Source organism: Gallinula chloropus, assembly GCF_964237585.1.
Source record: "Gallinula chloropus genome assembly, chromosome: 5".
NCBI lineage: Eukaryota > Metazoa > Chordata > Aves > Gruiformes > Rallidae > Gallinula > Gallinula chloropus.
Window position 1 is genome coordinate 13,117,823 of NC_140090.1, and position 12,855 is coordinate 13,130,677.

At 46.3% G+C, this 12,855-nt stretch overlaps 1 protein-coding gene across 2 annotated transcripts in view; it reads right to left on the reverse strand.

Annotated features, from left to right (window-relative positions):
- The window catches only part of GLI2 (GLI family zinc finger 2), a gene marked incomplete at its 5' end in the record, with an annotated part of 140,176 nt that overhangs the window by 14,633 nt on the left and 112,688 nt on the right, over positions 1 to 12,855 (reverse strand). For both annotated transcript variants that reach the window (XM_084265743.1, XM_084265742.1), the window contains 5 exons: positions 256 to 405; positions 4,019 to 4,150; positions 7,599 to 7,712; positions 9,293 to 9,506; positions 11,828 to 12,029. In XM_084265743.1, the coding sequence (XP_084121869.1) occupies positions 256 to 405; positions 4,019 to 4,150; positions 7,599 to 7,712; positions 9,293 to 9,506; positions 11,828 to 12,029 (812 nt within the window). The remainder of the gene's footprint in view (positions 1 to 255; positions 406 to 4,018; positions 4,151 to 7,598; positions 7,713 to 9,292; positions 9,507 to 11,827; positions 12,030 to 12,855) is intronic.

Genomic DNA, 12,855 nt, shown 5'->3' on the forward strand with positions numbered 1-12,855 from the left:
TGAACTCAGTTTCCCCATGGAAATGCAATTGTGCCTACTAACACCCGCCCTGTCCCCAGGGTGTAACCTGCAATATATAACCCATAACCCCGACACAGAGAGCTGGACTGGCCCTGAGCTGGGTGCTGGCTGGTACCCTGGGAGAGCCCTGCTTGCAGTCATGCCTGTGTCTCCACACACATTTGCATGACCACCATAAGTCCAGCATCTCCCACTTGCCAAGTCAAGAGGAACCGTACGCCTCTGCCAGCTCACCGTGCACTTGTGTGGCTTCTCTCCGGTGTGTCTTCGCATGTGCACCACCAGCATGTACTGAGCCTTGAAGGGCTTCTGCTCCCGCGTGCAGTCCTGCCAGCGGCAGACAAACTCCTTCTTCTCCCCGTGGATGTGATCATTGTTGATGTGCTGGTAGGAGAGAAGGGAGAACCAGGTCATTCCTGGAAGAGCTGATGCCAGCAAAGCACACACAGTCCTCTGAAAGCCAGCTGCTCCTTCCCCAGTGCTTGTGGTCAGGCATGGCACCTGGGTCCCAGGTGCACAGATAACACCAGGGACACAGGAGCCAGCTCTGTGCTCCAGTGCATCCTGCAGGAGAAGGTGCACAGCACCCAGCACACTGGGCTCTGGGTCCAAAGCAGCTATATATGGGGATGTTTGCAAAGGCACCCATGGTGCCAGGGAAAGAGAAGTCCTCTCAGTGTCTCACAGGCCACTGCTGCGGAGGATGACAGAGTCATTTGTGTCTCTGCTGAACCCTCCTGTGCTGCGTTTACACAGCTGGGACCCTTTCCTGAAGTGCTGCTGGAGGATGGGGGAGAGGAGGAGACAAGTTTCGGCTGGTCTCAATGATCTTGAAGTCTTTTCCAACCTAAATGATTCTGTGATTCTAAGCCTGCATGCACACCAGCCCAATCACCAGCCCTAAGACATCCACCTGCTGTCCAGCGCTGGCGGCTGGCAGGAAATGACAGCATCCATGAGCTATGCGCCAAGGAAAGCTCAGCGGCCTCAATTACTGCTAATTACTCAGGTCCATGAAATCCTGTGCTGGGGTGTTGAAAAGCTGGACTGAGAACAGTGCCTTCATCCACCCTGGGAGAAAGATGAGGGTCGCTTTTTCTCAGCCTAGGGCAGAAGAAGCTCTGCAGAAAATAAACAGAGCCGGAGACCAGCCCATCAGCAGCGCTGTTCCTGCGGTGGCCTTGTCTCCTTGAATGGGATCTCACTGCCAAAAATAATGCCTGTCCTCGCTCCTGTGTTTTCAGCAGACATTCGCTGACAGGAAATCCTAAAATAAACCACTTTGGGCTTGGGTTTGGGTTTTTTTTTTCACTGAGATTATTTTCCAGCCCCCGCCTTCGTCCAGCCGGCCAAGGCCAGGCACATGTTGCAGCTGGAGATGAGACTTTCTTGGGGTGGTGAGGCAGCACAAGGACACAAAAAAGCATTAAAACAGAATCACTATCTTCACAGTCCCAGCTGAATCCTGCCCAAGTGTTTTGCATGCCATAGTCCAACCCTGTGGACAGGGATGTGCTTCTTGGGGCACCAGGTCTACCCAGGGCTAAAAGGAGGAGTGTGGTGCTCATCCAGTTCCTCAGGCACCACGGGTAAACATCAAGAATCAAAACTGCTTGCCAGGAGGGTCGGGGGAGGCTGAGTTTTGGGAGCAGTTTTGTATGTGTTTGGAGCTCAGCTGCCTACAGTTCTGGTTTTATAACGTGGCATCAGGGTGAGATTTTAGCCTCAGATGGTAGAAATCTGGTGAATCCCTGAGGACACACAAGACCACGTAGAGAACAGAACAGAACAGGCTGGCTCTGTTTGTGTGGGAGTCTGACTTGCAATCGAGACTACACACGGCAGTGCTAGGAGTGAGGGGAGTGCACAGGCTTGTTCCTTCAGTCCTGTTTGGACCAGAGAAAGACACACTTATGGGAAGGGGACTGTAATCCCACTTCAGGGTTATTAACTCATTGTCTGGGTAACATCTCCTTACCATCACACAGTGGAGGAGCACTTGCAACACCCACCACACTTCAGCAATGCTTCCACAGCCCCATCAAACCCACACCTTGCTGAAGGTTTGCTTGGACTTCTCTCAAATTGAGTGTAACCTTTGAGGCTGAGAGCAGCAGTGGTGCTTGGAAAAATATGTCCTCACTCTTGCTACTTACCATTGACATGCACTTCTCCCACAAATACTTTGCCCACTCTACACGCCCAGGTACTTTGCTCTGCACACAAACTAGAGTTTTTCCACGCATGGTGGGATGCCATCTTCTTAGGAGTTGGCCCATGATCTGTATTTCATTTGCATGTGTATTTTGGGCATCCCAAATCCACAACCCCATGTTGCTAGTAATCACAGTGCAGAAGTCTCTGTGCCTTTATAGCCTTCCAAATTTAGGAAAATCTTGGACATTCCGTCAAATATTTTTCTTTGGGTTTTCTCTGGAAATAAACTGTGCTGAGCTGCCTAGACCTGCCCTGCACTTTGCTCTGGGCAGAGTTAAAGACCTTTTTTTATGCCTGAGAGGGAAACACACAAATACTGCTGGACAAATCTGTGCCCTGCCCACTTCACAGGGCTGCTGAGGTTTAACCCCAGAAAAGCAACGCCCTGTGGCATGCAACGTGCAACCCATTAAGCCCCTTATCACTCATTTGGCCCTGAAAACCCCTTCCAAATCTGTCTGTACTCAAGGACTTGTTGCACCTGAGCCAGTGAATTCTGGCAGAAGCAGGCAGATACTAGTCTTAGATGGAAGAAGAGCACGTGCCCAAAATGCTCATTTAGAATGTGGTCCCTCTCTGGGCTAAGGTAATGTTTGCATGCAGAGCCTGGGGAAACAGAGACTGACACCTGCTTAGTGGCATTTAAACATGACTAAAATTGAGATAAATAAAAAAGGGTGAGAGCAGACACAGGCCCTCAGGAAGAGAACTACATGTGAGTCGTACATGGGTGGCCCCTTGCAGACCTGAAGCCCAGCTGAGGCAAACAGCAAAAGGCTGAAGGGAAAGAAGATGATAGCTGGTCCTGTCACAAAATTTACTCAATCCAGCATTTTGCTGCAAACAGGAGGGTTTCTGGGGCTAGTGAATTCCCAGCACCTCTGGGCTGGCTTAACAAATGGGGCTCGCACCAGAGCCTCAAAATGAGGACTGGGAGGGTGCTGGGCTGGGAGCAGGATGGGACTTAGGCACGGATCATGTCTGATTTCATGAGCACTTGTTTTGAGTTTGAGGGATTTCTTGACTCCAGAAGCCAAAGGAAACCAAACTGAGGATTCCCAGGTGAAGCAAAACACACAAAAGGTTCTTGGAATTAATTAGAACTGAAAATCTGATTAATGACTTGGTTTGGAGATCCTTCAGAGAGCAGTTTTGACACTGGTTTGGGGACATGACTGTGATTATGGAAGTCCTATTTCCTGATTTTTTAAAAATCAACCCACTTTCTCAATTTTGCGCCCTCATGGAGACACTGGAGCATATCTCAAAACTCTGGAAGTGCTCTATTTTTGTGGGAGAGATGAGTTGAGAAGGTCAACAGCCCCAAAGTGATATGGCTCCACAGCAGCATAAAAGGCTTTTGTGGCCTGGACAAGGACTGAAGACAGTATGGACACTCCCTGGCCCATAGCTGGTGTAGGGGTGTGGGGAGACTTGATGAATAATGTCAGGGAAGAGCTTAGCCCCCCTTGCCCAGTTTCTGATCAGGCCCTCTGCACAGAGCCTTCTGTCATCGGGTCATTCACGAGGGAGACTGAAACTGCAGCCTCAGCAGCTGAGAAGAGAGTAACATCAAATAATCTATGAGAGGCTTCCTGCAGCTAAACTCCTCAGGGAGCAGCGACCTGCTTTGGCAGTGTTTATACACCGTATCTCTGATTTGCACCTTTAGTAGCTCCCAGAGTGAGCTCTGGCTGTACAGCAGCTAGTGATAAAAAATGAGGACAAGTGCACAGAAACCCAAATTTATCGCTGGGGTTTCCTCCCAACCATTACTCACATGGACGAGCTGCTCTTGAGTGTCATATTCCTTTGTGCACCCTTCCCAGTGACAGTTCGTCTCATAAATAACCTCAGGCTCCTGTTTACATTCATCCTTATCTAGATCTTCTTTCAGGTCTGTCAGATGCTCCTGCAACACACAACGGTGCATTGTACAAGGTGAACTTCTTTCATCTGAATTCCTCCGTCACTCATAGATTACAGGGCAGGTACCAACTGATCACAAAACCATGCTCGTTATGGCAACATAACATCCTTGATTACTGTGAAATAATGAGTTGCAGAGTTTTGGTAGAAATGGATGAGAGTTAATGACAGGACACGAAACACCCCGAAGTGATGGCCACAGCGGTGCCTTGTCTCCAGCCAGGCTGTCGGCAGTCCCAGGAAGGGCTGGAGAAAGGAAAAGCATGGCTTTTGACCTTTGCTGGAGCAAAACAGCCAATCTGGGGGGACTGGGGAAATATGAGCATGAAGAAACCACAGAGCAGTCAGAGTCTAGAGGTTACTGCACTCACCTGATATGGATTGGGGAGGAGAGTTCCCGGTTTTGGCATCTTTCAATAGATGAGAAAATTATACCCAATCCTTACACAAAGATTTACACCTGCAGGGTGCTCTGCAGGGGCAAAGTGGTGAGCCCTCAAAGCACTCTTCTGAGATAGGGAAAATTGGGAAGCTTGAGCAAGACCCAGTGATGAGTGGGTTGCAGAGCAGAGCTCCAGGGACTCTGGAGTCATAAATGAGTTAGTTCAATGCTGGGCACACCATGAGCCCACTCCTCAACTTCTCTGTCTAGCCAGCTCCTTAGGGCTAAATGAAGTGCAGAAGCTTTTTTTTTTATAGCTGCTATGAGGATTAAAGCATCAGCACCCACACAACAGCGTAACATACAGCATAATTAGTACAATTGAGAGGTAAGGACAACTGTGGACTCTGTGTGTGTCAGACACTTGTACTACAGACAAGGCAATCAGCGGCCAATAGTGGCTTGGGAATTTAGCAATACAAAAACCTGCAGCTTTTGACACCCTTCATTCCCTTTCTTCCCAACTACCACCAGTGCCCAGCACAGAGTATCCTGCCTCCAGGGCAGCTTTAGACAGGAGAATCTGGGGTGACTGACCACATCAGATGCTGTTTCTCATGATCTGACACTCCAGTTGCCTTCCTAAGTGTGTAGACACAGCCAAACCTGTCTCAAACTGCCTCTGACCTGCCTAAACAGACCCGTCTGGCTGCCATCTCCATTCCCACCAACACCTTTCCAATGTCTATTAAGGGGCTGCAATGATTAATGACTTAATGCCATTATATGGCTTGGAAAGTGAGATGTATTGTATGAAAGTTCAACAATTTTCATTAACTAGCACATGACATACATGCCAGCTGTGACTTTTAATTCAAAACTTTAGATATGGAGAGGAAGAGATTTGTTTTAATTAGCTCTTAATTGTAAAAAAAAAAAAATAAAAAAGGTAAGGTGGCTCTTGGGACAGGAAACTAGTAATTTACAGAAAGACTTCTGAAGATTCAAACTATATCAGAGCCCAGAGCAATAGTCTGAGGAAGTTCAAATAGAAGCTTGCTTTTCCTGCAGCTGCTATTTGGTTGAGCTGTGAACATTTGTATTGAAATGTTTCTCTCCATGCAAAGTGTTGTCTTTGGAAAAGCAAATTTTTCTAATGAATATCTTATTTTGCCAAACTTGTTATACTTTCTGCTGGAGAAATGGAATTGAAACCATTTGAATTGGTTGGAGAGGATCAACTTGTTTCATTTCTGGCCAATTCAATGTTAATCTGAATGCTCTATTGGAGCTATTGTGGTGTCATAAGAACAGGGTACCTCAGGTCCCTCATGCCTGGTGCACCACCGTGTCTCACAAATCTTGTCTGGACGCATTTTTTACAGCACAAGCCATTATGAGAGATACTGTCTGGCCAAGGATTTTAAACACCCAAACCACAGCTCACATGAGGCGTTTCCAGTACAGCATTTCCAAAACAAAACACAACACACACATGCATGCTGTTTTTGGGATGGCTTAGCTTCATACTCTACAAAAAATGTATCATTCAATAACTAACTGACTGTAAATATTTCAGCACAGTCTCCTGCAGAACAGGAATCCCCAAATTTAACAAGTTGCTGTTGCTTAGGCCAACAGAAGCGGAGACACCCACTACATTCAGGCTTATAACCTGTTCTCCTTGCCAAGAACGGGCTGTCTTTTACAGGGTGCTTTCCAGTAATTTCCCAGTCAATACTGAAATGCTGCAAGACATGAAGTCTACGTTTGCCTTGGGATATTACTTCACAGGTCTCCTCATTAGAAACTATTAGATGACCAATGTGCCTTTTCTTTCTCTTAATTTCACCATGCTATTCTAATCAAGCCTCATTGCACTATTTTAAATGATTCTCACCCCTTTTGTTCAGTGCTTATTTCACATAAAGCTCAGTGGATGAACCTCTGGGGCAGGGGTGAGCCAGGCTGGTGCTAGCAAAGCACTCCTTGCTGTTGGGCACACACGTCCCTAAATTGGAGCAGAGGAAGGAGCATGACAGTCATTGAGAAAGCAGCTGTCTGTCCCACAGTTCTTCTGATACAAATGCTTTGAGAAGTCAGATTATGGATTTCAAATTTTTTTTTCAATTGCCACAAGAAATAAACACATGGCACTACTAGCCTGCGTGGTGGCCAGAATGCTTCTCGGGGCATGTGCTCTTACAGCAGTGTGTAGATGCACTCCTAAACTCAAAGCTCCAGAGAGATGCCTCTTTGCCCTAATCGTGCTGACTACAGCATGTTTATCTTTCCCTGATATGCTATCTTCATCAATTTTACCAGCCCCCTGATGACTGCACACGTTGCTGTCCCCATGCATCATGCGGAGACCTGCTCCTGAACCAGGGCAGAAGGAGAAATTTGTCATCAACTCTTCCATTCACTTGACAATAACACAGCCTAATATTTCATGAAAATGAAGTGCCCAGAGCACTCCTGATAGTTTACAGTTGTGATAAAGGATGGTCAGATGGATACTGTCAGCCATTAAACAGTTTGCAATCACAGAGCTCTGGAAAGAAAGTAAAGGCCTCTGGGCCTTTCTTGGTGTCAAATGTTGTGTCACCAGTGTAAAGGATGTTTCTAGGAGCAATTCCTTGTTGAATCAAAAGTTGTCCCTTTTTTTTTTTCCCAAGCTTTCTACCTACATGCAAGATTCCCTCGTAATCTATGTTTGCTCTGAGACACCAATGCAGCTTGCTTTGCAGCACAGAAACCTCAGACATCATTTTTAAAGTTATCATGCTTGAAATATTCCCTCCCTTTCTATCCAAGTACATCAACCATGAGCTGAGTCCCAAGCACCCATTGAATGCTTCACTCCTTCACTGCAGCTCTGCCCTGCACTTTGCTGGGTTTCCTGCTGCAAGATTCACCAGCCTTCCTGGCAGACTTTGATGCCTTGCTCCCAGCTGCAGCACAAGGTGCCAAGAGTATCTGTCTCAAGGACAAGACCCAGCAGCTTCCTGCCTTGGCCCCACAACACGTCTCGTACCAAGGAGGTTACCTGTGTGGTTGGGGATGCTGGGGGCAAGCCCTCGACTTCAGTCTTGACTTTGCTGCGCTTGTTAATTACTGGATTGACTGTGCTGCTCACGGCCGACTCGCTGTTCTGCTTGCTCTAGGAAAGAAAACCAGGCAAGATATGGCACTGGGGTTTGGGATGAGAGACTGACTTCTTCTTTAAAAGTCAACTAAATAATAAGTCAAGGTTGAACTTGAGGAGTGGCTGGGGACAATGGGGTATTGGCCCGCTGGCCTGGATTTCACATGCAAAGTGCATGAAAACTCCACAAGGCAGAGCTGGAAGAAAGGGAAGAGTCAAGGACAAGTGTCAGCTTCTGCAGGCTCGCCGGTGAGCTTGGCCTTGCCGCTGCTGCTCCATTTCAGAGTGATCCAGTCCCTCTCAAAGCCATCAAAACCTTAAGCAACCCCCATCCAAACCACAAATTTATTTCTCAATGTGACAAAATGATTTGTTGAGAAAATGAAATCCTGGGGCGAGCAAGGGGCTCTGGTTACACACGAGGGCTCTGGCATACTGGGTGAATGAAAGGCTATGTGTATATTTTGCTAAGCTCTTTTAAAAAACAAGAAAAAGAAAATATCCCATTGTATGTGCATAAAATTGGAACATTAACATTTTAAATACACTCTTGCTAATTGCTCAAGATTGGTCCTGCAAGTTATTAAACAGAGGCGTAAGTCCTGCCAGCCACATTATTTGGTAGCCAGTTTGCGAGAAGAAAACAAAACCAATCAATCAAATAACCTTCAATAACAAACAGAGATTGCAGCACAGCAGCCATGAGAAACCCTAAAACAATAAACCAGTCTCAAAAGTTCACTATGATACAACTAAACCAACAATTTGAAATGGGTGTGAAATGGGGTGAAATAAGTCTTCAGGGAGAAAAGCAACTGCAATTTAAACTTCCAAGGAATGAAAACGGGAAGGAAAAACAATTAAAAATGTGCTAGACTAAACCTGTGCACGTGGAGGGTTTGTCCACATGTGCTTGCATGTGATCACACAGGTATTTGCAAGGAATGTATCTGAGATGTGGGGTTTCATACACACAGCATGGCATTCCTAGTTTTCAAAATCTGGCCCCTGTTTTTGCAAACCTTAGGAGTAAAGGATCAACAGCAGAGGTGTCCTGAGAGACAAAGCACTGAAAAAGAAGGATCAACAAGTAAAACACCTAGAGGTCTTAGGTAGAATGCACTGATTTGTTAAAGAGGAAAGGAGTAAGATGTTTTAAGACCATTGGCATAGTTCCTGTCAGTAAAAAAAGGAAGGAAGGATTGATGAAGAAACTGACACAGCTTGGTTCACAGTGCTTGGGTGCTTATCTGGCAAAACACTCCAGCACATGCTAAATTCCATCTTTTTCAATAGTATATAACGTGTTCAAGGAGTTTTGCTGCCTGACATGATCCTGCATATCATGTCCAATACTTTGGTGGATCAAAGCCTTTGGTGTCTGCATGGATGTGTATGTCTTTGTGCAAGGGCACAAAATTTGGCTATGACTATTCCAGAAATGCTCTGCCAGGAGGAAGAAAAAGCAGCATAAAGGGACACCATGGGGAAAAACTCCTACAGCCATCATGAAGTGTAGCACTCACCCCAGTGAGAACATGCCTCCATTTCCCCATATGCCATGAGTGGAGAGGGCCAGGATGGCCGTTCCCTACCTGGCTGGAGTCAGAGATGCAGTTGCTGTTGCTGCTGATCTGTGTGGGCGGTGGGTTGACAGAGATGACTGCCATGTGCTGCCTTGGGGGGAAGGTCGGGGACGGCTGGATCAGGGGAGGAGTGTGTCCGAAGGCTGAGCTCAGGCCTCTCTGCTGGGTCAGTATCTGCTGGTACGTCACGGGGTTAATGGGGTGGGGGAAACTGAACGCTGGGCTGCAGTAATAAGAGGAGGAAAAATGATGAGGAGTTATTTTAAACAATATTTATCACATTGACTAGTGATTGATTCAAGTTCAGCTTCCTGGAGACTCCAGAGACAGGCTGCAATGTTCCAGCTAGATGACTTCAATGCCACGATAAGGCTGACAGCCTGCTTTACTCCAAAGACAGGATTTGTCCTGTGTGTGCCTTAGCAAACTTGAGAATCATTTCAACCCATGTATCAGAATGATTGCAATTTCTTTGCTTCCTGTGTTTAAAAAACAGCCAAAGCCCTTGGCAGGGAGTACAGAAGAGGACGGGACTTGGATACATCTGGCTTTGCAGTCCCTGAGGTTCCTGGGTTTTCCCAGGCAGACCTATTCTGCAGACTCGCAACCTTGGGGTTGTGATACCCTGGATATAAAAAACCAGCATCACCTGGCTCACCTGGCACAGATGACAGTGGAGATGACTAACTATCCATCTAACATAGTCCAAAACCACACAATTTACTCTGCAGTCAGGTGAGGGGAGTGCTGGCTCAGGGGACTGCTGAAGTATGTCACCTTCCATATGTAGGTCACTGGTTCACCTTCAATCTAGGTCAGTGATGACCAGAAACACCACCAGGTCCTGGCTACTTGGGCAATAACTGGGGGCAACAGGTCCCAACCAGGATGCAGCAGTTGACAGCATTAAAAACAAAGTGCTGGTTCAGGAAACAAGGGGTTCTCCCATGGGGAGTCCCTTTGGTGGAGGTGGAGAAGCACGGGAGATACTCTGCTCCCTGTTCTCTAGGCAGGTGCTGCACAAGCCATAGACACTAATCAAACCTGATTATTTGACACCTTTAAAAGGTGTCTGTCCTGAACCCTTACATTCATGGTATTTTCTCTCACATCACTAAACCTGCCCACAGTTTGAGTGCTCCGAGAACGAGATCATAATTATCAACATGCTTCACTTCCAACTTTGCTTTTAGAGAAAATACTTATTTCTGGTGACCATACAATTAGTATTTCTGTTCCAAATCAGTTAATGACAGCTTGACCAGAAGAGTAAGGGCAAAAATCACTGCAGTGTAAAAGAGCTTGGGGAGTTAAATATGTGCTGCAGCAAATGAGGTGTGATGGCAGGCTGCTGCACAGCTTTCTTACGTTACAGCAAAGTCCACAAGTGACTTTCTGAAGTGCTACTAGGATCTGGGTCTGAGCAGCAAGGAAGGATTTTATTCCTGCCACTAAGACATTGTTAAAATAATAACAGCCTTTTCGTCCCAAATCGCTGACAGTTACCCTGTTAAATTTGTAGCCCATTTTATAATGCCTGACATTTAAGATACACCTTTAGAACACCAAGAAGAGTTTCAAATTCAGTATTATCACTTGATTATCCCCTCAGAGGCCAACAAGTGACCATTAGGTCAGACTTTGCACTCTACAGATTTGTTGAAAATACCAGATGCTACCCTGAAAGACTAAAAATCTGAGTATAAGATGAGATGCTACAGACATGTCCAGTTAATGACAATTGGTGAAAAGACTAGAAAAATAGCAGAAGACTAGAAAAACACCAGAAAAAGAGTTGTTTAAGTTAGCGTTATGTTTGATTTTACAGTCAATTTCTAAATGATGCTGCCAGATAAAGTAACTGATAAAATTAATGTTACAGTTACAAATGGCAATGTCTCTGTTTTCTCCAAAAAATGTTAGGAGAGCATGATCTTTGTGAGTTTTTGCTTTGCAACATCAGTGTTAATTAGATTTAACATTTTTAACAGTTAAGTAACAAAAAGAATAATAACATTGTGAAATTTGGGTGAAGCAATCACAGCAGGAATTGACAACAGCAAGCTGTCTAGTATAAGTGCTTTTTAATTAAAATTTGAGCAAAACTTTACTCAAGAGCTTAGATTTGTTTTAAATATGTTTTTAGAATTAGGCTTTTCAATCCGCCCAGGCAACATTCTTTTAAGAATAATAATATTTGGGGCAATCTCTTAAATCAGAGGGTTTCTTAACCAGTCCAACCGCTCACAATGACCATTTTGTTAGACAAATTTCTTCTCTGTTTCTGCTTGCTTGGAGGCACGATCATACTCTAATTACTGGGCATTTGGCAACCAATAATCCAAATTCAGCAACTCCCCACGTATGCCACGAAGTACCATGCCACATACAAAACCAGATGGGGGATTTGATCTAATACACTACACAGTCTCTGTGCACAAAGGCAGAGGCTGTGAGGAAAGGAAGGTCTCCTTTGCTGGAATACCACCCCTCCTTTCAGGGGGGTGGTTACTCAGGTGAATTAAACCAGTCCCAGAGATTTACCTGATTGTCCCAGCAGATAAATGGCCGTAGGAGCCACTTGCAGCTGAACTGCTTCTGGAGTTGTTGATATATGCCACAAGAGAGTTTGGGGAGGTCCTGATCATTGTCTGGAGATCAATGCTGGCATCAGACAGTGGGGAGATAGACAGGGCTCGTTTTCTGCTTAATCTCGGAGTCACCCTTGGGCTTGAAAACCGGGACACTGTAGGAAAGAGAGATTTTGTCAGACAAAACCAGAAGGCTGCTCCCTTCCTGCAGGGGGGCAGGAGGTGCTGAGACCTGCTGCACTTGTGACTGCTGTGGGATGTTCAGGAGCCGGGAGCAGCACAGAGACCGGCTGAACTTTGATGGGAGGTTTCCTCTCTGCTGGGTGGTGAATGACAGGGGTCAGGCATCACCGTGAACGTCTGCTTGCTTCGCCCTCCCTGGGGGATAAACAGAAGCCTGTCCATCACCCCCTTTCATCAGCACAAAATTAACTTAAAATTAAAAGGGAAAATGCCCTGCAAGGTTTCCATGAGCGCAGCTGTCCCCATGGACTTGGTGGCAGGAGCAGTGGGCCAGAAGAGACACACATCAGAGCTGGGGTGACCCTTGGAAATGGTGTGTGCACTTGTGTGCGGAGGGAGCGGAAACCAAACGAGCACAAGCACAGTGCTCACCATCCAATTAACCAAGGAGGCGAGGCTCCAAGAGCCCCGAAAGTAAATTAAGAGATTTAAGAAAACCAATTTGGCAGCTCAGGCACAAAGTTCAAGCTCTCCCCCTCCAAGGGGACCTGCCAGTTCCTGGACCCTATTAGCAATTGTCAATCATTCGGGCATGAAGTCATTTCCAACCCTGCCAGTCCCATTTGTGGATCTGCAATACATGGCAAGTTACTACTGTATGTATTTGGCCTCCCCCAGTGTTTCAGCATTGCTAACTGGAACAACTGACTTAACGCAGAGGAGCCTCTGCCCAGGCCTGAGCCACCTGCAAAAATCCAAGGTGGCATGGACAGGAGCTGGGGATAGACAATAGCACAA